This window comes from Penicillium longicatenatum (genome assembly GCF_028827895.1).
Source record: "Penicillium longicatenatum strain IBT 33135 chromosome Unknown contig_7_segment0_segment0, whole genome shotgun sequence".
Classification (NCBI taxonomy): domain Eukaryota; kingdom Fungi; phylum Ascomycota; class Eurotiomycetes; order Eurotiales; family Aspergillaceae; genus Penicillium; species Penicillium longicatenatum.
Window position 1 is genome coordinate 3,394,958 of NW_026643124.1, and position 23,184 is coordinate 3,418,141.

The window sequence follows — 23,184 nt, forward strand, 5'->3', positions numbered from 1 at the left end:
AGTGTTGTTTGTGATTATTATGAGATCCATGGAGCAGAAGGTATGAGTATGAGCAACGGGCATGTTTTGGAATACAATCGACGACTTTGGCAGACGTCTATTGTGAATGATGAGCATACAAGTGCCCAGTAATAAAAGCTTGTTCTTTATATCGGTGCCAAAATCAAATACGTCGTTTAATATAACATCGACGAGCAAAGGTAGAAGAAAATATGCTAATTGACAGGAAATAGGAATAGCGAGTCCTTGATTTGACCTTGCTCGATACTCGACGATGATGATCAGGTACTATGTTGTAATATCCTCAATCACTCTCAGGGACTTCACCAACCTCGGCGTTCTCTACTAGCAATGGCGCTTTCCAATCTTCCAATCTCTTCTCATCCCACAAAGCATAACCCCATTCCCAGTCCTGCTCATGTTTGCGGTCGTAGTCTAAGGCATCCTCTAATATGTCTTCTTTGTTGTGGGGCAATACCCATGCTCTCTTCCAGCCCACGGTGGGCTGTTCAAGGGTCGAGAGAGTGGACCAGAATTGTTCGAAGTTTGGGGTGTCATGCCGATCCGCTGGTTCAATAAATGGGAACCTTTTGTCCCATGAAAGTCCCAACTCGAGTCCAATAAATGGCGTGTAGCAGGGCCTGGCATTATTGCAAAGGAAATTACGTCGAGATAGCCGATCCAAATGTACAATGCGATATAGAAATTCGGGTCCTAGTCCTGCTAGTCCGATTGAATGCTGTTCGTCGAAGATAACAAGGTCATGTTCGACCTCAATTCCTGCCCCAGGTGGCCGCTGCTCTATGGGAAGAATGTCCCAAAAGTAATCGCATGGCGTACTCTTACTTAGATCTCGTAAGTCTTCTTTCATCTCCTTGGAGACAGACTCGATTTTGGCAATGTGGTAGTAAAATAAGCCTCCCATTTCTTCGTATTCCCAGGGAGGCATGGTACCATAGAAGAGCCGGTACGCCATCTGGTTAATATCCCAAGAGTGGAAATCATCTGTCAACTCGTCCGCCTCCTCTAATTGCCAGTCTTTCATGTTATGACATGAGTCGCACCCGGGAGCATCTCTCCATTTGGTGGGAGGTAGGTCGTTTGGAATAGCCCGACATCTTTCGCAACGCGGGTCGTCCCTACAAAAGTCACAACGTACGAGTCCGAAACACCATACTGTGTCTCCAAATATATTTTTCCGAATTTGTAATCGACACATTGCCCTAAGGAAGCGGTGCTTCTCGGAAGGTGATAGACACAAAGGCAGGTATTCCTTCTCCCATTGATCATGTTGAATCCATGGGGGTCGCGGCGCGTTGATAGAATAGTCTTCGAGAAAGAAGCACAGCATTTTGTGAAAATGCAGGAGCTTTATGATTTCCTCCAGGCTACCAGGCTCATCTACTTCATTTTAGGAGCACTGGTACAATGAATATTGACTGAGCTCACGAATCTCATTTCTGCGGCGCCATTTATCCAGCAAGGTAATCGCGTCTTGTCTCTTGTAGGCGAAATGTACGCCTTTGGACCGCACGGCAGTGAGAGCCTCTGCCAAGTCAAGAAATCCAGCGTATTGCCATTCGACAAGACATCGAAGTATTTCATGTCTCACTGCAAGATACGCCTGGTGGTATCCGGGAGATGCAAGCACGAGGGATTTGAGAGCATCGCCGTCCGGCGCTTGAGATGGAATGAGAATTTTGAGCTCGGTGGGAAGACCCTCCAGTGTTGGCTTAGCCTAAAGGGAATATTAGCCAAATTGAATTCAAATTGATGCACTGGGCTCACCATGTTTTGCGGAGCTGCAACCGACTGTTCTGTTGCGGAGTGGAGGGAGGGGAAATGAGGGGTTGACAAAATAGAGATGCTAATCTTTCAGAAGCATGAAGCGCTTGGTCGCTCTTACATAAGGGGCTCAGCAATTATTTCAAACAATGAAAAATGAGAGTGATTTAATACAAAAGAGCAATATCCCCGCTTTGGTTGTCAACGCCATGTGATGAAAAGCCGCGCGGGGGCAAATGCGATACTGTTATCCAATCAATGTAGCGCTCACCGACGGCGCCACGGGCGACGCGAAACACTTTAATTTTAGGCGGTCGGCCACGCATCCAGTCATCGCTCCTTGAGCCCCATCTTGATGATAGTCACTGTGCCACGAGTAAATCACGCTGAATCCTGTATCAAATGCGATCAATTTCAGTACGATATATGGATAATGTCAGATCCAGTTTATTTCTTTTTTGATTTGGAAACATCCAATCAGTACACAATCAAGTAATGAAACTATTCTTCAATATGCTTCAGACCATTATTTCCGTTCCCTGTGTGAGGTGACATTCATATGAGATTGAGGCTATTTTTGATGAGATATGCATTGCATACCGAGCGTTCAGTGATTGCCCACTTAGGGGATACGTTCACCCTTGGTCGCTGGCAAATATTGAATGGCTTCTTTCAACCTACCACCAGCCTACCAAGGCCTCAATCTCTCTATATTTAGATAATCCCGATAACAACTCGGCGCTAACTACGATTCATCTGGGTTTTCTTGTGAAAATAGAAATGTGTCGACTTCTGGACCATCTCCGTGGAGGCCATGCAGCAGCCTTCGATGGATCTGATTGATGTATTACATTTCCCTCCAAGGCTTGAGAAACGAAGAAGGGCGTCTCGCTCACAACTCGATGCACCGATGGTTTCACTGCCCCTGTAGCTAGCAGAGTTTTAGTTAGCAACACTCCATCAAATAGGTTACCGCACGAGTTTAGCAACCCGGAAATCATGTTTACGAAAAGAAAATGATAGGGGGTTTTATACTAAAGTTTCGGGTTACTCAGTACTTCTTCACAAGTAATACTTCAAGTTTCTCAAAGTGAACTGCGGGATCAATAGATGTTGATCCGTTGCACAGCAGATACTAGTCTCATGCAAGGCACTCTACTGGACCTATCAATATAGGTTTCAATTAACTAGTCAGTTTACGACAACATGCAAAGTTGCACGAGTAGGTCGATCGGGCTAAGTCATTAGAGTCTTGGATGAAGAGACTGTAATCTATCTTTTATCCATCGTAGGACCCAGCTCCGCTTTAGCTCTGGTGAATACTACTATCGGCCATTACTTACACCACTCAGCCTCATCTGGATTAATCTCATCTTTGTTTCATCGGCCTAATTTCAAGGACATCATGGAAGCAAAAGACATGAGGAAGATCCACGGCAATGGGAGGTTATCAGAAACCAGTCTGGTCGAGAGGCCTCAGTCTATGAATGCGATCGACGAGCGCAAGGAGCATTTCGGTCTATGGAGTACGCTGGGACTATCGTATTCCATCATGAACACGCCGATTGCGATCGCATCGGCCCTTATTCTGTCCGTCGGCGTGGGCGGCAGCCCCGTGTATATCTTCGCATACTGCGTAGCGTTTATTTTCCAGGTTATTGTCTGTCTGAGTCTGGCAGAAATGGCAGGGGCTTTCCCGCACCCTTCTGGTGAGACTTCTCTCTGAAACATACCATGAAAAGTTATCTAGCTGATTAATATTTACCATCGCCATAATCAGCGCAGGTATACTGGACATTACAATTTGCCCCGCCTCGGCTCGCCCGAAGTCTATGTTACATATCGGCCTTCTTCATGATATCAGGTTGGGTATTTGGATATATAGCATCAGTTCTGAATGCTACACTATACATTTTTCAGCGTCATTCAATTACCAAATACTCTGCACATCGCCGCCTATCATGAATACCTTGGCTTTATAGCTATCGTATGCGTGGCTCTTGGCATGAAGCTGTTCCTTTTCCGCTTTTACACCCACATGCTCCGTGGAATGGTGTTGTTGATTAACGAAACCGTGTTACTGTTAATTGTCTCCTTGCTAGTCCGCACCTCGCCCAAAAGATCGGCCCAAGAGGTCTTCAGAGGGTTTTGTCAACCAAACTGGTTGGCAATCCGATGGCTTCGTCTTTTTCCTCGGACTTCTTCCCGGACCTTGGCTTGCATTATTGCCTTTGATTCCGCTGCTCATCTCACGCACGAGATGCTGAGGCCCAAAGTTCAAATCCCGCAGGTCATGTTGGGATCAACCATTCTCGGAGGCCTTTCGGGAATTCCTATGACGCTGGTGGTGATGTTCTGCGCCTCGAATCCGGAGGCTTTGCTTACGCCCATTGGGGGACAGCCGCTTGTCCAGCTGCTGAAGGATTCTCTCCATAGTACAGCACTGTCCATGCTTATTGGTATCCTGATTGTCATTATAATGATAATGTGCTCCGTCGCCGTTCTCACGGCTATGAGTCGAGTGGTGTGGAGTATGGCGACCGAAAACCTTTTCGTTTTCCAGGGATGGTTATCCCAACTTTCCGAGGAGAGCCAGTTACCTATTCACATCCTGGTGGTGGTGTCCATATTATCTTATCTCATTGGCCTACCCCAGCTAGGATCAGCCAAGGCCCTGAATGCTATAATCGGTGCAGGGGTGAACTGCTTAATGATCAGCTATATGATCCCGATCGTGTGCGTGCTGTGTCATAAAGGTGACCCCTTTCCGCAAGATCGATACTGTCGTCTAGGAAATGCTAGTCGTCCGGTGCATTTGATCGCCTTCATCTGGATAATTGTCGTGGACATTGAGACCTGTTTCCCTCAGTATCTGCCGGTCACTACAAGCAACATGAACTATACTGGCCCCATCATGGCCGGTGTAGCTATTCTTTTCGGGCTAAATTGGGTTTTGCATGCACGGAATCTTTATCAACTTCCTCAGGCGCTGTTGAATTGATGGGATTATTTCTCGTTCCAGACCTATGTGTGAAAGGCTTGAGCTGATCTTTATCTAATCTAGTGGCTAGGCTGAACGACGTCACTTAAATTGTCGGGGATATCAGCCACTTGGGTAAACCAGTCTCGAAATTGTTGTTGAATATTGAAAGTGAAAATTTTGGATTATGTATCGGAGGATTCCTAAATCCCACAATCTGACTTAGGCTATGCCTGAGTCCTCAATGCTCCGATTGGTCCTAAGGACTTTAATATGTACAAGGGTATCGCACTATTGGCACCCTGGTTCTTTTTTTGGGAAACTTCGTGACAAAGCACGGGGTGTCATCTTAGCCCACACAAGAACATCGTAGAAATATGACATAAAGACAAGAGAAACATGAAAGGGAACACCGTAAGAGAGGGAAGGAAGGAATAATGCAGCCCAAATCGGGCACCCAGTGAACGCCGTCTCAAATGAACAACGTTATGATAAATCAAGATCTTGACACATCAAACAAATCAAAAGAGTTCAAGGAACATGCGTGATGCAAAGGCTCAGATAAAAGGATGAGAATAGAAGAGGTATAAACTCGACTTTTTTCACGTTATAGTGATCGTAAGGAACTGGAAAAATCTAGGCGAGTAGGGTAGGGAGGCTTTATTGCGACTTAAGCTTCCCTGTACCCCCATATCCGCCTTTGCTCGTTCGTCCACCATTTCCCAACCTTCTCAGCTTCTTCAAGCCACTCCGCTGCGTCCTCGTCGTACTTGGAAAGAACTTCGTGGACAAGTTCAGACAGGGTCCATGACGTTAGAGGTCGCAACTCACCAGGATCCTTGTCCAGGTGAGTAAAGACATACTCAAACCCTTCGCGAAGCGGAAGAACAAGTCGGTAGGGCTTGCCCGCAGCCGTGACGGAGATCATGGATCCACCGGCGTTGATAAGGCCGAAGTTCCAGACGTATCGAGTGTGCGGGCGCTCGTGATTCTTGTGTGGGGCGCGTCCCTCGATTTCTTCCGCATTCTGAATTTGGCTGTCATGGTCGGGAAGCGGTTTGTCTTCGATGAAGGGGATGAAGGGGCGAATGAGAGATTGACCCTGGTATTCAGGGAGCAGGGCGGAAGCGATTTCGGAGTCACTTTTGTCGATAGACTGGGACTGAACGAGCATGTCCAGAATGGTGGGGATGATGGCGAGGGCGGTTGCGTTAGCTGTGATATCGATGCGGGGCATGTGTGGGTGGCGAAAGACGAGGGGGACGCGGAAGTTGCTGATATGCCCATTCTCGTAGGTGCCGGTCATATCTTTGTTGTCTTCTCCGAAGGCTTGTCCGTGATCACCTACGATGACGACCAGGGTTGAGTTGGCGATACCGGTCTCGTCTAGAAGGTTCATGATATCTCCAAGCCAGTTGTCAACGAATCGAGCGGCGTTCAAGTAGTTGTTCATTAAGTCGTGGTTGGCAGAGCCCTCAGAGCCCATATATTCCTCCTTGTCGAAGTATTTCGGGGTTCCCCAAGGGTGGTGTGTTGTGCTGGTAACGTGCGAGAGGAAGACACGGGTCTTGTTATTCGCAGCCTCGTAGAACAAATCTCGGACGTATGGCTTCAATTCAGTCTCGGCGTACCCAAAGTAGTTGATCTCCTCGCCCTTGGGTTTGTATTTGGACTTGAAGGAGTTCATGGTCTTCTTCACAACCTTATGCTTGAACCCCATGTTTTCATCCAGAATATCTTGACGATCATAGTCATCTGTGATGGACTGCATGAAGACGGACTTCCACTGGTTTTGTAATGCCTCGGACGTATGAGAGCTGTTGACCCGGGCTTCGACAGTCTTTGGCAACTTCTTCTGATTGAACAATTCCAGCAGTTGCGGTAAGCAGGGCTGGTAGATTTCAAGCATGGATTCCTCTAGGAGGTCGACTGGTAAAGGATGAACACCACAGTGACTACCCAGAATACTCTTGAATGTCAAAGAACTACCTGTGAGTGCTCCACGAATATTGAGTCCTCCCATACCCTCCTCTGCCGGATCTTGCCAGTTTGCCTCACTCAGATCCACCTTCTGGCCCTTGCTGTCCGTCGCATACTCGCCAGTCAACATTTGTGCAATCGGGGTCATATTCACTAAAAGGTCAATCGCGGCCTCTTTGTTCTTCTCCTTGTGAGAAGCGATGAGGGCATCGAACATGGGTGTGCCTTGCTGCATGGGAAACATCTCTTTCCGCCCACTTTCGAGGGTTAACAGGACAATGTTATTGATTTCCACTGAGTGTTCCTGGAAGGCTTTCTGCAAGGGCTCATAAATGTCACCATCTAGGTTGGAAATCTTCAGAGGATCCGCTTCGGGGTCGAAGAACGCATTTTCGTCGCCCCCGCAAAGATAATAAGAGGGGTTATCCTTCTCTGCCCGCTGCTTAGGATTCATATCCCATCGGCTAAAACCTGGGGGTGGATCTTGAGGCAACCATGAAGCTCGTGACCATCGATCCACAAGAGAGGTCTTTTCCACGGGCCAAAGAGGGAAGGGCTTGGCAGGATTGCGGCAGCCTTCCAGCGTGCTGCTCTTTTTGGTGAATGCATCGAGTAAGGTAAGAGGCAACGCGCCAGAGAGATGATCGTAGGGAATCGGAGGTCTTGAGAGCTCCAAGAAGAGCAGAGAGATCAAAGCGGAGACTAACAGCGCTGTACGTCGAGCAGATCGAAGGTCCACGGAAGCCATCCATGATTTGCTGGGGACCGAAAGTATATTGCGTATGTTGCGTATATTGCGTCGTGATCTAAATGCTCCGATCATCAGATCCCGAAATCCTTGTAGTACCATGCCGGTCAGGTTGTAAAGGTGGGCATGAATCAACCACGCCACGAGGCCCAAGACAGTAGCTGCGGCGGAGACAGTGGAGATGCCGCTTAACAAGATCTTCATCGCGGCGGGATCGCTAAGGAAACTATTGCTGGCGGCCCAAGCGACTTCCGCGCCAGTCTGCATGAAGAATCCAAATTGGATGGAGGAGGCTCCCCAGGTGATTAAGCTACATGGCTGGTCAGTTCTTCAATTCTGGTTCCTCATAGTCCGGGCCCGGTTCCAATGAAAACTTACGAGAGGAATCCACCCAGACATGTTGACATCCATTGTAGCCGCGACTCTGGGGCGGGATATTGTAACAATAGTCGCACAAAGCTGATGATGAGCAGTTCCGGTAAAATGAGTGTCGGTGAATATAGCACGAGGTAGAGGAATGGTAGCGAATGGAAATGAAGGCCGATGTGTAAAGCTTTCGAGGCGAGACTGCTGACGACCAGAGCCGAGAAAAGGAATGGTGGGACCGGGGGGAGGAAGGAGAAGATGGCCATGGTATCAGCTCATGGTTTGAAGGCGTAAATATGGTGAAAGAGCGCGTCGAGAGGATGTGCAGCACAGGGATGAAATTAGTGGAATGGAAGGTTTCGAAAAAAAGAAGGAAAAGACTGGAATGGGGACCAAGCACCCGGAATGTACACTCCAATGTCAGATGGGAGGGAAATGAAGAGGAAATGGAGTCGTCAAGCGCACAAAGTTAATGGATTTGGAGTAAATAATCCAAGGTCCAAAGTAAAACCAGGAACCTGCGATTCAACCAATCAATGGGTTCATGCACGTTATAATTAACCGGGAAAATGGGGACTGGAATGAGTATTGGGGCACGCGACTGGAACATTGACTTGAAGATCCACTATACCAGTGCCATAGACCCTCTTTTTCTATTTCCATTCGGTTCACTCCGTCGGGTGGATCTTCCCCCTTGGCCGAGATGCTCACGGATGCTACGGGAGGAACAAAACAACGTCCCACGTTTCACATTCACCTCGGGACCAGCAATGTACAAATGGCCTGTACTGTACAACCGCGGTGTAAGGCGAAGCTTCTGGACCCTGCATCATTGGTGTATTGGCATATTTTGTTGCCTGAAGCTTGGCTCCACCAATTCCAACACGGTGTCTGAGACATTGTCGTTAATTTATTCCTGTTATTCATCTCTTTTCCCCACTACTCCTTCTCTCCATCCCCTTTAGGGATTAGCATCGCCACACTGACCTAGGGATCAAAGAAAACACCTCACATACGGTAGGCAAAGTCCGGGGAAAGCCACGGCCAAGCCGCCATCGCCTCGAATCACCAATGTCACTCTATGCGATCGGGGCTCTTTTCTACAGAGCTACTCTATAAATGGCTCGTGGGTCTGTGGAGAATACCAGAGATCCTGAATCTTAAATGTTGGCGCCTTGGCCAGGCAGGATTGGATGATCCATCTCAGCAATAAAGTGCTTCACTGACGTGATCTCCCTTGATACATTAGGGCCCCCATGAAGAACCAACTCCTGTGGGCCCTGCGATCAACCCACTAACGGTGAGCAAAAGAGAGCTGAAGAGAATCCTCGCTGCGGTGGGTCTGAAACAACGCGACTGCGCTGCGCGGGTTGGATCATACAACAATACCACACCTTTCCAGGAAGTTGAAGGCTTTCCTTCCCGTTAAGGGTGTTAGACTCTGAGGCTCAGGCCAAGAGGACCCTGAGTGACCCGCAGCTAACTTTTTTGACTTTGAGACTTGGCATTACAAATTGGGTCTGATCGGCCTGTGGATATGGTCAGCCTTGTGGACCGAGGTTGCAGAGGAGATGATGCATTATCGCACTCTGATTGCATTCCCATGCTGGAGAGGGAAAACCCAATACGGGACGGTCACGTGCAAGGGACTCGGATGTTGTTTGGCCTGTTTACCTTATTTAAGGTTCCTCCTGCCTCGGAAATTGGGCAACGCACTTTGAGTCCTACAAAGAGTAGAACTAGCATTCACTCGAATCGGGTTCTTATCGTCCAGAGTTCGTACTACGACGGCTCAAATTATCTAAATCCGATGATGCTAAGGTCATGGGTTCTAATCCACACATGGACTCTTTAGCTTGCAGTTCTTGTTAGATACAGTTCCTGTCTCGCCCGTTTCACTCCCTGCGGTATCATATCTGATCAAATTTAGGTATTTGTCTATTTCTAAATGCATCTGGCTTAACTGTCTAGCAATGCGATACCAGTCTCAACCCTCAATCAGTCCTGTCGATCTTTCATCGCCCTCGCTCCTGTACCATCTTCGCAATGCCATCACCGACGTCAGTCCCTAACTCCCCGAATCCCTTGATAACCCCCTCCCGATCACCTTGACCCATCTCCTGACTCATCTTAAACTTCCCTTGCAATCGCTCAATCTGAATCTCAATGCCAATAATGTTCTTCTTCAATAAATCCACATACGACGTTGGCGCATCACCAACCTTCCACGCCGTCGGCTTCCCTCCCGCACCGGTGTAACCCATCTCGGAGGTCTCAGCGTGTTTTGACAAATCCTCTACCTGTGTCTGCAGGAAAGTACCCGTCTCCTCGGACTTGGAATTACAGAACACACGTATTTTGCCGTATGCCTGTACGGCAGCGTAGTTCCATGTTGGAACGACCTTGCCCGTAACTGGCTTGGTTTCTGTGTAGAACTTGGGTGTGACGTAGTGGTGGTGTGGGCCGTTGAACATAACGAGTACTTCGTCGGGAAGCTCGAGAGCTGTATCTTTGCCTTGTGCTTCCTGTTGCGCGGCGAGTGCTTCCATAAGAGCCTTGGCTTGCGGGTTCTGCTTCGCTATGTGTCCGCGCAGAACTCCAGGTGAATCTTCGGAGTCATCAGGGACATCGAGCACGAATGGGATGTGACTAGATTGGATGAAAGCGTGGTCTGCGGTCTTGATGGCCGTTGTGAGGATGCCGAGGGGGTTTTCGTGGATGAATTGTCGGAGGACTGGGATGGCTGTTTCTGCGTGGACGCCGCGGAGATACATCGTGCAGGGTTGGGGTAGTACAAGAGTTGATCTGGATTGCAAAGCCTCTTTCGAGATAGGGTTTTGTCGTGAGTTATAAGGTTCCTGCTGTCATGTCAAATTTATGTAGATTTCTTATCATCCGCTTAACTATGGGTCATCACTGATTTGTGATTTGTGATTGGTAGTCGGTGCCGACTCTCCTCTGGAGGAAGATTGGCATGCAGAAGAATGAGTCAATTTGGTTCGTTAATGCGACAGGGCGCGCTGTGCTTCCGCGGCGCTGGAATTGACCAATCAGTGCAGGTAGTTTGTGGGTCAGTTTTGCACACCTTTGGTTTGGTTTTTAATGTTGCGGGGAAGAAATGAGCGTAACACATTGCAATTTGGCTGTCATTTCGGGTGTCATAGAGCATATGTATTTCCCATGCCGGTCAACCAAGCTCCAAGTTGCTTTGTTAGCAGACAGTTGAGATAATCAAGTCAATCTCATACAATGCTCGATTGTTCAGCAAAAAGTTGACAATAAAGAGAGCTGCTCCACTTACACTTCAACTTCTTAATCAGGACTAGCGCTATATCTCGACCGTGTAAATCGCGAGGATCGATCACCCATGGATAGAGGTACGAATACACATCTCTACGTGAGAGAATTCGCGGCAGTGTGGCGCAATAGAGATTAAAAGCTGGTGTGTACAGCTAGTGGCTCGTATCTTGAATAGAAAAGCCTCGCTTTATACCTGGAGTAGCAAGACAAGCTAAACTCCACAAAATACCACAACGCGATGAAGTAGAAGGGAGTATCATTCAAGAAATTCAGATAGTATACAATGTATTGAAACAATATGCAATGGTCGAAACAACCAACGCCATCCATCTCATAACCACACCAAACACCAACAAGGCACTAAGAGCTAACCCTCGCAGTAGTGACGGACTCAAAGATCAAGCTGCCCGCGACACAATCCCACTTTTCCCAAGCTTATCGATAGTCCCGCTCTTCAACCTCAATGTCCTCTCGATCTCCTTACTCGGCAGACCCTGCTGATCGCGCATCATCAGCGCCTGGCTAATGGTGAATGAATCCAGGAACTGGCGGCCTGAGAAATTGGCGTTTCCAACGGCGAGACTCTCCTCTTGCGCAGCCTTTGTGATGCGCTGGCGCGCTGTGACGACTAGCAGGGCTGGGTTCGAGCTTGTAGGGAAGACGGTCTGGACTGTGCCGCGGTTGAAGGGGTTAGGGTGTGAGAAGTTTCCGGATGGGTCGACGGGGCCGATTGTGCGGAGGGAGGCAGCGAAGTCGGGGTCGCGGCCGTCAAGGTCGATGGCTAGATATGTGGTTAATGTCAAATTCTAGAAAGGCAAGGAATTGGCAGTATTGTGTGGATGGTATCTTTCTTCCTTTTCTTTTTCTTCTTGCTACTGGGTGGGCATCTCAGATTCGCTCGGGCACTTACCATTGGATTTGGTAGCAGACGGCTGCTCCTTAGAGTGATATGTTGGGCCCTGTGCAGGAGTCGAAGCTCGAGCAGATGGTGGCGTGGGAGCAGGTGTGGGTGTAGGTTTTGATTCTTGGGTTTTCTTTGGCGGTGCGGCAGGTGCCCTCGGTGGAGGAGCAGGCTTTTTAGGATATTGGCGCCGTGTCGCTGCACCGGCAGCTGACCGGGCAGGTTTTGAAGCAGCGGAGCCCATTGGAAGATACTGTGTTTTTGGTTCGGCGGGGGTTGGAGAATTGTTGTGAAGCCTTCCGCGGCGGGAGATCGGAGGAGAACGCGGAGTTGACTTGGCGCTTGGACGGGGCAGAGCCACTCAAGTGACGTCAAAATCCAATCAACATTATCGATCTGCCAGCCTTGACACTACAGAATAAATTTGCTACAGGGAGCACGATTCTGCAATGAATGCAAGTGAAAATTTATTAGAGAACGTAAAATAATGGGGGAGGCATTATCGAGCGGCGCAGACAATTGGACTGATTCTCTCAAATTGTAAAGGCAGAGTAAAGGCAGATGATCACAACGTAGGTAATAACGTTAGTTGGTAAATATTTCCAGAGGACTATGTCACCGACTTTAATATCTACTGGAAGCGAATTCATTCATAGAATCCTATTTTGTCGGAAATAAGAGGTGGATATCATCACAGCTAAGATACAATGCCACCCGAGCTCAATACGTCGATGATGTCGAAAGAGCTCGGGAAGACAGCCTATGTTTTTTGAAGCGTTCGTCTAGATGCTTACCGCAGGCCTGCAAGGCGGCGGCCTTGGACCTCGCCCAATGCGCGGCTACCGCTCACAAATGCGACCGCACCAACAGCAGCAGCAGCAGGTAGGATCTGGAACAGATTCCAAGAAGTATAGTAGAGGAAGAAGATGCCCTCGAAGGCAACCAAAGATCCAACAAAGATGGCGTGCGGGAGAGGGGCAGATTTGAAGGCAGTCGACAGATGATTGACGTTGGCACCCAGGAGGAGCCACTAGATTTCGAGTTAGCTAGACAATCAGCAACAAGGCAGCTTTTTTTTTTCTTACCAGACCGGCCAGAAGCGGGAGAGCAGCGCCGACTAAGGCCACAAAGGCCAGGGTAATGACAATGGGCGGGCTGGTGGCAGCATCCTTGAAGATGTGGTGGATCTCGGGCAGCTTGCCGTATCTCTCCGCGTCAACAGTGGGGACGGGAACATCGGGATTGCGCTCAATCGACAGAGGGAAGATCGAAGAATCGTAAGCCTGGGAGCTTCCAAAAGAACCAATGACCACACGAGCATCGATGGGCTCGGGGAGGGAGAGGAATTGGATCGGGAGGTCCTTTTGGGTCTAGAGCGACTTGATTAGCTTGATCTCACCATGCGGAGACCTGGAGGTCGCATACCAATTCCACCCGCGACTTGCCGTTCTCCTTGACTGTGAAGGGGTAGGAGATGTCCAGTCCAGTATGGGAATCCTTCAACAGAAGGAAAGCTTGGTGTGGGCGCTTCGCGGAGCTTCCTTCCTGAGTAGTCAAGGTGACGCGCAATGTATCGGCACCGGCAAGCGCAACGGGTTTCGAGAGCGGTTTGGAGACGGAAAGCCTACGGACAGTCATACATTAGCTTCCGGTAATCTTGCAAGTGGCTGGAAAGGCCATTGATCTTACGATTCTTTGAATCCAGCATTAACTCCGGCACCCTTAGGTTGGACTGCCACGGTGGCATCAGTAAAGCCCCAAGCTGACGCAGCAGCTGCCGGCAAAGCAGCGGATGCCAACAGGCAGAACTGAACAGTGGCCTGCCACATATGCATATTGAAAACAATTCCAAGCAAGAAATAAAGAAAAAGCAATGATTTAGGAGGGGAGGTTGGAGGAGCAAGGAGGAGAAGCTGGTGGTTGACAGATTGCAGAATAAGGCGGAGGCCGATAAGCGCCGATCGACTTTAGCCCTAATTTCTTTTCTGCTGGGACTTCAACTCTCTCTTCCCCATGAATCGCCCTCGCTGCTCTAGCTGGCCCCGCAAACCTACTTAGTCCACCAGCTTAATCTTGAGAAACCTGTTGATTGTTATTTGCTGGATGGGTTCGCCCCTAAATCAACTGTAAGTCCTGCTAAATTGCTACTTTTCGAGGCCCCGGGCCCTAAACCCCGACTTCAGCCCTGGGACCGACTCTTCAGGACTTCTGACGTCGAGTCCCCTTGCACTTGGGGTAAAGCTCTACCCCCACAATTTAGGTTTTTCTATAATCTAGATCAATCTGCTGGCAAATTATTTCTCGCTTATTCGCTTCGTTCATTCACTTTGTTTACTCCGTCTGTTTCCGGTTGCCACCAAATGGTGTTCCTTTGAGCCCTATTCACTGACTGCCTGGATTGGGAACAGTAGACTTCATTCACCATGCCTCCCAAAAAAGGAACGCGTAAATCAATGCCAGCGCGCATTGTTCATACTACATTTACTCCATCGCGACGTTCACCACGAGTCCCCACTCCTACAAGAGCTCTAAATGATAACGACTATCCTACCAAAACTATTGATTACTCCACCGACCCCTCCTCAGAGAACGTCGTCACATTTCGATATTATCATCCCAAAACCCCTCCTCAGAATATTCCTCTAAATAACACGTCCCCTGACGTAACTTCAACTGGCCGTCGCCCGTTCCAAGCTCGTCCATCTCGACTATCCAACGTTTATACCCCGGTGGTGGAAACGCCTAACTCCTCCAGTCAAGGTAGCCGGAGAACTCGGCGTACGACTGCTCGTGAAACCCCACAAAATCAACTATCCGATCCTGACGCCTCTGAAAGTATTGGCTCAACTGGCTGGACATACGATCAATACATGGGATCACACGACGACACAATGGCTCCCCCATCTCCCAGCGCTGCTTCCTCCAAGGGAACTCGAGCTTCGGCTCGCCTCCGCAAGCCAACATCCCGGGCGATTGAAGCCCTAGCACTGAAGAAGAAGCCCCGCAAGAGAGCAACCCCCGCATCCGCCAAGAACGAGACGGCTGAGTCCGCGGCTCAAGCCCCCAACAAGACCACTCCAAAGTCATCAAAGGGCAAAGGCAAAAAGACCTTGAAGAAGAACTCAACTCTTTGGAGCATTGATTGTGATATAGAAACCGCAGGACGGAAGCTGTACGAGATCACCATGGTTGCGCTGGGTGCCGACTTCGAGCTTCCGTCTGATCCTGAGTGGGTAATAGCCAACGCTCGATTTGAATATTTCCAGGCCAAAGAGGGCTTGCAGCGCACTCGTGAGTTTTCGGCTGGAGACGAGAATCAACCCAATCTGTACGACAGCGAAACAGACACCGGAAGTATTCGGCAATACAAGCAGCAGTCGACACCACAGATTGAAGATGGCGGCTGGGCACGAGTCGGCCGCATCAATGACCATGGTGAAGAGATCTTCTTTCCCCCCAGTGACCACAGCCCATATTGGCCGCCTCGCACTTACAACGACGACACCTTGCCGTATCCGCCTGTCCGTTCTCGGTCAGAAAAGCAGACTCAGAATGATAACTCTTTCGGCTTCCCTCCCTTGATGGGTGATCGCAACATTCCTTTCGACGCCCACTCTCACTTTGTACCAGAGGATGTCACTGAGGAACTGGCTCGAGCTCAAGCACGCGGTGAAGCGCGTCAGAAGGCACTTCCTGCTCCCAGTGAACCCAGGAAGCCTCGTTCTGCCAAGCAGCGACAGACTCAACCAGCCACTGCCGACAGTCCTGCTCTTGGACAAGAGACAAAGCCCAAGCGACGTGCAACCGCACGTGCCTCATTGCCAGCACCCACGACTCGCAAAGCAGCACCTCCAACCAAGAAGCCCCTCGCTCGATCCGCCAAAGCAGCCTCCAAGACTGCTCCAGCCCCTCTCCTTGCCGACACTGACGACGGAGAAGGGTCATCACAGGACCCGCCTTTCCGACCCATTCGTCTCGTCCTCACTGCACCCCGACCTGAAGGGAAGACCAATGGCCACAAGGAGCCAGGGACCGATGAGGATGCGGTCTTGCCAAAGATCAAAAAGGAAGGCGCATCGCCCACCTCTGGCAAGGGGAAGAAGAGAACTGCCGATTCCATGAACGGGCCTGCAGGAGAGACTGCTGCCGCAAAGCGTGCTCGCCTTGCAGGTACCGACGAATCTGGCCCGCAGAAAGGCCGAAAGCGTGCGGCAACCACAACAACAACCACGCCGCAGAAATCGGCTGCCTCGAAGGCCAAGGACCAGAATGAGGATTCGTCGCGACGCAAGGCTACCCCATCCCGGGGTCGGGGCCGAGGTCGTGGTGGTCGTGGTCGAGGCCGTGGTGGAAGCTGAGGCCGCGATCAAAGTCAATGGAATGGGGCAGAGTGGAGTTTGGGTTTGGTGAGAAGACCGGACTAAAGGTTTTTGTCTATTTTGTTTTGTCTTTGTCTTTCGTTATATTCTTAGCGACCATGAAAAGGCGTTTTCATTTGAGCATTTTCCAGCGTTGACTGAATTCTAAAAACACCACGAAGATTTGCCTGCATAGCGTGATTTTTTTTTTTTTTTTTTTTTTTTTATTTTAACTTCTACATTTTCCTATCTTATTCTCTAATTAGCTATCTGCTCCTTCTCGTTTCTCCAGAGAAGCAGCCTATATTTCGGTTTTCTAACATGGAGCTAGTTCTACTTGCTGCATAATACCAAAACGTGATTATTATTGCTCTGTTTGTACAAAGCATGCAACATCAATATATCCAGTTTATATATGTATAATTCTCGAGTACTCTCGATTATTGAATTGACCTTTTCTGGTATTTAAATTGGAAAATCTAGAATACAGATACCATCTTGCAACTAGCTTCCAGAACAGAAAAACAAGGATACATGGCTGCCTGAGGCACCAACCCCAATTTCCTCATCTGATCCTGTTCATCTTTTCCCGGAAGAATGTAACAATCCACCAACTCCCATCCATCTAGATAGATACCCTGTTCAAAATGCCTACATACCCATCCGAGCATTTCCGTCCGGGCCAACCGGCTCCTGCTCCCCGCCCACAGCGTCCGAGGCCGTCTCTCAAGGGACACCCGGATATTCGGTCGACGAAGGAGTATAAGCTTGCTGCGCGGAGGTATGTATTTCATTCCATCTCATTTATCAAATCTGCTGCCTTCCTTCCCATCTGTCCTTCCCTTTGCGTTCTGGATCGGATTCCACCCGCGATTGAGCTTCTGCTGTGTCGTACCTCCCACTAACATCCATTTGATATCCTTGTGATCTGTCTTTTGCGCAAAAACAACCCCTCAAACAACTCCATGGTATTCGATTCGATATTTTACTGATAAATTTATAGATGGACATCGACCATTGTCGCTTTACCGTTTCTCTTGTATACGTCTTACATTCTCTATGAGCGAAGTGAGTCTTCTATCTGATCTCGGGAATTCAAACCCCGGTCTCGTTGGTCAAGTATCTTCGTGAATTACTAACGTGGCCCGCTACTCCTAGCCTACGGTGACAAAAGCCAGAAACACTTCCCTGCCCCCAAGGAGCAGGAATAGCCTTGACCTTCTTTCAGCTCTTCCCCATCCTTCTAATGGAGAAATAGGGCGTAGGGCCGGAGGCTAATTGTTCGAGCATCATTTGTACATTAAGCGTTAAAGTTCAATATTTCAGGTTCATGACTGCATTGCATTTGATTTGTGTTCCAGTGTTCAAATTCCGTAAATGACTACTAGCTTGGTGCATTAGATTGAAATTCTGGATGGTTCAAGCTCATGTACACAGAGATCGTATAACGGAAATGGGACACAAATCAACGTTACACGAAAAGAAATCAGATTTCATAGTCATCGTTCCTTTTTTTTTTTTTTTTTTTTGCTAACCAGAAAGAAGAATATATTCTCATTTAAAGAATTCTTCCCACCTCATCAGCCTGCTGGGGTGAAGAAGAAAAGGCAATTATGAACAAAATTGGAAACGTATGTAGATGCGTAGTATGTAGGTTTGGTGACATCTTCACCGACCTGCTCCCGTCTAGCATAAACGGAGAGGAGACACCGGGTATTCCTTTTCTTTAGCCAGCCACCCCCTGCATGTGGAACGGGTGTTCTCCTGAGCCTGTAGATGGAGGCACAGAAGTTGAGCCGCTACTCACGCTGGGAGGTTTGGCACTTCGCTCACGCATGCGACGACCCTCCATTAGACCACGTAGACCACGTTTCTGCAGGCCAATAACGCTGGACAAATCACCGGTCCAGATCTCACGGGATGGACGACTGGCATCCGTGCCACGGCGCTGGTGAGCGCGGGACTGAGAACGACTTTCAGTATCGCTAACAAACTCCGAGTCGGACTGGCTGAAGCTAGCACTGGAGGCTGAAGTTGCGGTGCTTGCGGTACTGATAGAGTCTTCGCGCTCGCGGTGAGCGCTACGGTGCTGCCGGCCACGGATGTTGGTGTCGATCCGAAGAGATGGGATACCGCGCGTGTAGTTGGTGAGGTCGCCCGTACTGCTAGCGGCGGAGGGGGGCATGGCACCATGCTCTGTGTCGGACGAGTCAGAGGCCATGAGACCGCTGTTATGAGAATTGGTACCCTCCGAAACATCGTGCATGGAGCCATTGCCAATCTGCGAGCCATTGAGAGCTTCCAATGTGCCGCCTAGGCCACCGGTGAAGCCGGTACCTCGTCCGCCGCCTGCGGCCATGGCCGCTGCGTTGAATACTGCCGCAGCGTTGCGACCATCGAGGACTTGATGCAGTCGCTCCACGGTAGCTTCCAGGAGACCATCTATCTGGTAAGGTCGTGCGAGCTGGAGGAGAGAACAAAGGATCTGCGGTGTGCACAAGGAAGACCCGGGAGGAGGAAGAGCGGAGGTGTATAGATACTGAACGAGGACTTGAAGTGTAAGGATGGTGTGGGGGAGGTATAGCACGCGGGGTCGAGCGGTCGGGGCAAGGCCATGTGCAGAGGGAGCTTCCATGTTCTCAAGAAGAGCCTTGGAGGGGGCAGAGGGGTTGACCAGAGTCGTTGCGTTCGAGTAAAGGCTATTGTGGCCAATGGATGGGGTAATGGTGATGCTGGAGTTGCGACTGGGGTGGATCTGTACGGGGCGAAGAGTTCCGCCGTCCGCAATCCCTCCTTCGGACGATTCGCGCAGAAGTTGAATGAAGTAAGGTCCCCAGCGCCGGGCCAAAAGACGAGAGTTCACAGGAATGCGCTCCCCGCCAACAGCCTGTAACTCCATATCCGACATCTCGTGCAGCGAAAGTGCCAATTTCCCCAGCTCATCCGATGCGGCTGACAGTGGTCGTCCACCTGTCGTCAATTGGGCTAGTTTCTGCTGCAGAGAAGCAGGGACTGAAGGTGAGCTATACGACTTGTATCCAGATGTTGAAGATGTACGAGAGGGATTGTTGTAAAGACCAAAGGCCTCGAGCTCAACCAAGCATATATGTGAGAAGTTAATGCGCCGGTGATTGTAATCATCAACCAGGCTACGCTTGCGGTGTCCAAGGATCACAAACGAGCTGCGGCGTGGCCAAAGGATACCCCGATTCCAGCTACCATGACCAAAGACGGACCCACCGGCGTCAATACGACCCCAGGTCAGGGTCTTCAAATCAAGAGCCCATAGAGCATATTCTTGTTTCGAAGAGGTCAAGTAAGTACCACTGACAACGAAATGGCCGTTTATTATACCACCATTTGGGAATCGCAGCCCAGGTGGAGATGCTTGGCTCTGCATTGGTCGTTCGACAAGACGCCCGTCCGGCAGGCGCACCTGCAGCTCCAGCTTGACATCGAGGAAGTTATAATTTGAATAGATAAGCATGGGGCACCCTGGCGACTCTGACTCCTCGATGGGCTCTTGTGTATCTCGGTCAGGGGCAGCAGACCCAATCTCGGAGACGTCCATGCCCACCAGGGGCGCGACGACACTACGGTACGCACCGCAGCTGCGACCGAGAGGGCTAGTGTTGGTCCATTTAAGACTTCGGAGATTGAAAACGCTAGTTTGTTCAATGTAGTGGTTGGAGCTATCCTGGCCACCAACAACCACCATTTCGGCGCCACCGAAGCCATCTATATCCACCCCGATTGAGCCTTGGTGGGGTGTGGAGGATTCCGGGTTATGATGGATAGCCGACAGCGGCGCACGAGCAGAAGTAAAATTGGCGCTTGATGGGAGAATCGTGGCACAATGAGCGTATCGTCCTTGTGGTGAGTCATGCGACGCAACTCGAGTCCATGTGCGCGATGGAACATCAAATATGTGAATATCCGACATGACCACTACCTCTGCCTGAGTCTCCGATCCAGACGCACTAGGGTTCGAAGGATCCTTGGGGGCACTAGGAGCTGGCGACATGCCACCATAGGCAACCAACTTGTTATCTCCAAGTGCACATACACTGTGGAAGTAACGTGGCGGAGGAATGTCCCCTGTCGCTTCAATTTTGCTCCAGTGTCGCCGAATCAGATCCAATTCATATAGGTCTGCCGTCAACTTAGGACGACTTCGTGAGAGGATCCGGCCTCCAAAAACGTATAACTTGTCCCCCAAAATTGTTGTGGTAGCCCCGACCAGGGGGTGAGGCTCCTTGCCGGTGGTTCGGCGCACATTGCAGACCAATCCAGATAGGTTGATGGGTCCAGATGAGGGCTGTTGGTTGAAAGACGGCGAGACGCCGCCTGTTGCGGCGGGTTCTTGACCAGCGTCTAGGAAGCCCAGACTCGACTGGCTCCTGGACATCATCGTGGGCGAGAAGAACGGTACGAGTCCAAACACAATCGGGGAATCCAAAGAAATAAAGACAGTAGGATATGGATGGCTCCCTTTTTCGCACAATGCCGTTACTGTCAGACAGTATACATGAGACGGATATCGGCTCGATTTGAGGTGTGTAACGATCGGAATGTCCTGCTAGGCGCTGATCGCAGGTACCGTTGCGGCTCGAATTGTGGCCCTATGGGGGATGGGTAGGGACCAGGGGGTAGGTTTTCCCCGCCGCGTCGAGATAAGCGGGTTTTTTGGTACGGGGAAGGCCAGGATTTGAGGACCGGGGATTTTCTTGCCAATATGCCAGTCGACCAAAAGCGAGTGGGGAGAGATAAAAGTGTCAGACCGTAGACGTTGGATCGGCACAAAAAAGGCGGTCTCAATCAACGCTTTCCCGGATGGGTTTGGGGGGGCGGATACGACCGCGCTATCTACAATTTTGGCAAAAGGGCCGATCTAGGAAAATAAAGCAAAGAGTTAAGCATCCTTTTACCATTGTTTTATCGAAATCGTATTTCTCTTGAAGTACTCTTTAAATTGCCTTTTGTAGTGTATGTATTTGTAGATAAAACCTTGGGAGATTCCATTGTTGTGCATGTGCAGGGTAGTACACACTGAGTATCTTATCGGAAACTTTGTTATAGTCCCGTCATATCGAGCCAGGTCACTCTAACCTTAGTGAGACATCTACGCCCAGGTTACACAAAGCGGAGTGTTTACGGGAACAAAAAGGTTGACGGTTGGTGGGATAAGTCATTTCATATTGGTATCAAGTAGGCTCTATTCCAGCCAAATAAACTAGATATTTTATTTTCGCGTTACATCGTAAAGCCCATCACTTAGTGGTTGGGGTCCTTGGTGAAGCGGAGGTAACTGTCATTTAGGTCAGAAACAAAGTACTTTAGGTTCACATGGTATGCAGGATCACTTACGGCTTGACCTCACGGATCTCACCAAACTTAGCCTTGGCATCAGCAGTGGAGACTGGGGGAGGAATGACAACGTCATCACCGGGGAGCCAGTTGATAGGGCAGGTAACACCGTGCTTCTCGGTGGTCTGGAGAGCATCAATGACACGGAGAACCTCGGCAGTGTTGCGGCCGGTGGAGGCGGGGTAGGTCATGATCAGACGGATCTTCTTGGCGGGGTCGATGATGAAGACGGAGCGGATGGTCAGAGCCATACCCTTGGAGTCAACGTTGGTGGTGTCCTGGAAGTCGACCATGTCGTACAGGTAGGCGACCTTGCGCTCGGGGTCGGAGATAATGGGGAACTTGAGCTGGGAGCCGGAGATCTCATCGATGTCCTTGACCCAACGGTGGTGGGACTCGACGCCGTTGGCACTCAGACCGATGAGCTTAACACCACGCTGGGTGAACTCGGGCTCAAGCTTGGCGAAGGCACCGAGCTCGGTGGTGCAGATGGGGGTGAAGTCATCGGGGTGGGAGAAGAGAATAGTCCACTTGTCACCGATGAAGTCGTGGAAGTTGATGGGACCGGTGGAGGTCTCGGCGTCGAAGTTAGGGGCAACAGAGCCCAGACGGAGGCTAGTTGATGGTCAGCCATTGGATCTAGTAGTTTGTATCTCTATAGAGGGAAGTAATCATACGGAGCACGCTGTTCAGCCATTGTGGTAGTAGATGTGAAGGATTGGTATCCGGTAGATGTTGGAGAATGAAGGATATGGAAGAAGAAAGTTCAAAAGGGGGGAATAGAAGGTTCAAATACGGGTGCCCCTCTTGCTTGCGAGGCACCTTGTCGCGGTGATCGACTTACCTCATCCGGCTGTTGTCCATCACGCAATTATTGGCCGCCTTTGGCAGAATACATATCATTGGTGAAGATGGCCCTGGTGGGCTGTTTAGTGTTCCTGATGCAATATTTCACGGCTGAATTATGCCAAGCTACAGTACTTACTGGGGACTTCACAAAGGTTCTCTTCGGCTCCCGAGCACAGATTGACCCCTCCACGGCTGTTGTCTATCAATCTCCCTTCCCCGGCTTTTTGCCATCCCCAGGTATCGCTCTCCTACTTTTCCATCCCCAGGTACTCCCTCTTCTACAGTCTTTTACATGCCCCGAAAAATACACCTTCAATTTATCACAATTGCATCGGCTCATGTTGTCGGCCGAGCTGCGTTCGTGTCGAGTCGGCCGATACCCCGCCGTGGAGCCAATGGAGACTCGACGGGATGGCGCAATTCCATTCTCCCTCTTTGTTGACATTAATAATCTTAGAAGCCATCAGCGCTACCTGAGTCGATCCCCGGAGTCGCATACGGGCAATCTCAGGTTGAAGTAATTGGCTAGATCCTTAGCGCTCTTGTTGTC

At 49.9% G+C, this 23,184-nt stretch overlaps 12 protein-coding genes across 12 annotated transcripts; 4 read left to right on the plus strand and 8 right to left on the minus strand.

Moving 5' to 3' along the window:
- Positions 1 to 304: 304 nt before the first annotated feature.
- Positions 305 to 1,045, minus strand: N7484_011517 (uncharacterized protein; the record flags this gene model as incomplete). The annotated part of the gene is made up of 1 exon (XM_057121904.1): positions 305 to 1,045. One exon carries the CDS (start codon positions 1,043 to 1,045, stop codon positions 305 to 307), a length of 741 nt encoding a protein of 246 aa, XP_056967658.1.
- A 366-nt stretch (positions 1,046 to 1,411) lies between these two features.
- Positions 1,412 to 1,791, minus strand: N7484_011518 (uncharacterized protein; the record flags this gene model as incomplete). Its single annotated transcript, XM_057121905.1, has 2 exons — positions 1,412 to 1,738; positions 1,789 to 1,791. 2 exons carry the CDS (start codon positions 1,789 to 1,791, stop codon positions 1,412 to 1,414), a joined length of 330 nt encoding a protein of 109 aa, XP_056967659.1.
- A 1,399-nt stretch (positions 1,792 to 3,190) lies between these two features.
- Positions 3,191 to 3,511, plus strand: N7484_011519 (amino acid transporter; the record flags this gene model as incomplete). Its single annotated transcript, XM_057121906.1, has 1 exon — positions 3,191 to 3,511. The coding sequence occupies one exon, from the start codon at positions 3,191 to 3,193 to the stop codon at positions 3,509 to 3,511; it is 321 nt and encodes a 106-aa protein (XP_056967660.1).
- A 534-nt stretch (positions 3,512 to 4,045) lies between these two features.
- Positions 4,046 to 4,786, plus strand: N7484_011520 (uncharacterized protein; the record flags this gene model as incomplete). Its single annotated transcript, XM_057121907.1, has 1 exon — positions 4,046 to 4,786. The coding sequence occupies one exon, from the start codon at positions 4,046 to 4,048 to the stop codon at positions 4,784 to 4,786; it is 741 nt and encodes a 246-aa protein (XP_056967661.1).
- A 649-nt stretch (positions 4,787 to 5,435) lies between these two features.
- Positions 5,436 to 8,125, minus strand: N7484_011521 (Alkaline phosphatase-like alpha/beta/alpha; the record flags this gene model as incomplete). The annotated part of the gene is made up of 2 exons (XM_057121908.1): positions 5,436 to 7,803; positions 7,872 to 8,125. The coding sequence occupies 2 exons, from the start codon at positions 8,123 to 8,125 to the stop codon at positions 5,436 to 5,438; spliced, it is 2,622 nt and encodes an 873-aa protein (XP_056967662.1).
- Positions 8,126 to 9,874: 1,749 nt separating this feature from the next.
- N7484_011522 (FMN-binding negative transcriptional regulator) lies at positions 9,875 to 10,633 on the minus strand (the record flags this gene model as incomplete). The annotated part of the gene is made up of 1 exon (XM_057121909.1): positions 9,875 to 10,633. The coding sequence occupies one exon, from the start codon at positions 10,631 to 10,633 to the stop codon at positions 9,875 to 9,877; it is 759 nt and encodes a 252-aa protein (XP_056967663.1).
- Positions 10,634 to 11,557: 924 nt separating this feature from the next.
- On the minus strand, positions 11,558 to 12,304 carry N7484_011523 (uncharacterized protein; the record flags this gene model as incomplete). The annotated part of the gene is made up of 2 exons (XM_057121910.1): positions 11,558 to 11,940; positions 12,070 to 12,304. The coding sequence occupies 2 exons, from the start codon at positions 12,302 to 12,304 to the stop codon at positions 11,558 to 11,560; spliced, it is 618 nt and encodes a 205-aa protein (XP_056967664.1).
- Positions 12,305 to 12,850: 546 nt separating this feature from the next.
- Positions 12,851 to 13,895, minus strand: N7484_011524 (putative oligosaccharyltransferase subunit ribophorin II; the record flags this gene model as incomplete). Its single annotated transcript, XM_057121911.1, has 4 exons — positions 12,851 to 13,090; positions 13,146 to 13,430; positions 13,486 to 13,684; positions 13,750 to 13,895. The coding sequence occupies 4 exons, from the start codon at positions 13,893 to 13,895 to the stop codon at positions 12,851 to 12,853; spliced, it is 870 nt and encodes a 289-aa protein (XP_056967665.1).
- Positions 13,896 to 14,483: 588 nt separating this feature from the next.
- N7484_011525 (putative GPI-anchored cell surface glycoprotein) lies at positions 14,484 to 16,418 on the plus strand (the record flags this gene model as incomplete). Its single annotated transcript, XM_057121912.1, has 1 exon — positions 14,484 to 16,418. One exon carries the CDS (start codon positions 14,484 to 14,486, stop codon positions 16,416 to 16,418), a length of 1,935 nt encoding a protein of 644 aa, XP_056967666.1.
- A 647-nt stretch (positions 16,419 to 17,065) lies between these two features.
- On the plus strand, positions 17,066 to 17,629 carry N7484_011526 (uncharacterized protein; the record flags this gene model as incomplete). The annotated part of the gene is made up of 3 exons (XM_057121913.1): positions 17,066 to 17,199; positions 17,422 to 17,486; positions 17,577 to 17,629. The coding sequence occupies 3 exons, from the start codon at positions 17,066 to 17,068 to the stop codon at positions 17,627 to 17,629; spliced, it is 252 nt and encodes an 83-aa protein (XP_056967667.1).
- Positions 17,630 to 18,144: 515 nt separating this feature from the next.
- Positions 18,145 to 20,829, minus strand: N7484_011527 (putative regulatory protein Ral2; the record flags this gene model as incomplete). The annotated part of the gene is made up of 1 exon (XM_057121914.1): positions 18,145 to 20,829. One exon carries the CDS (start codon positions 20,827 to 20,829, stop codon positions 18,145 to 18,147), a length of 2,685 nt encoding a protein of 894 aa, XP_056967668.1.
- An 863-nt stretch (positions 20,830 to 21,692) lies between these two features.
- N7484_011528 (peroxiredoxin) lies at positions 21,693 to 22,482 on the minus strand (the record flags this gene model as incomplete). Its single annotated transcript, XM_057121915.1, has 3 exons — positions 21,693 to 21,726; positions 21,786 to 22,400; positions 22,463 to 22,482. 3 exons carry the CDS (start codon positions 22,480 to 22,482, stop codon positions 21,693 to 21,695), a joined length of 669 nt encoding a protein of 222 aa, XP_056967669.1.
- Between the last annotated feature and the right edge of the window lie 702 nt (positions 22,483 to 23,184).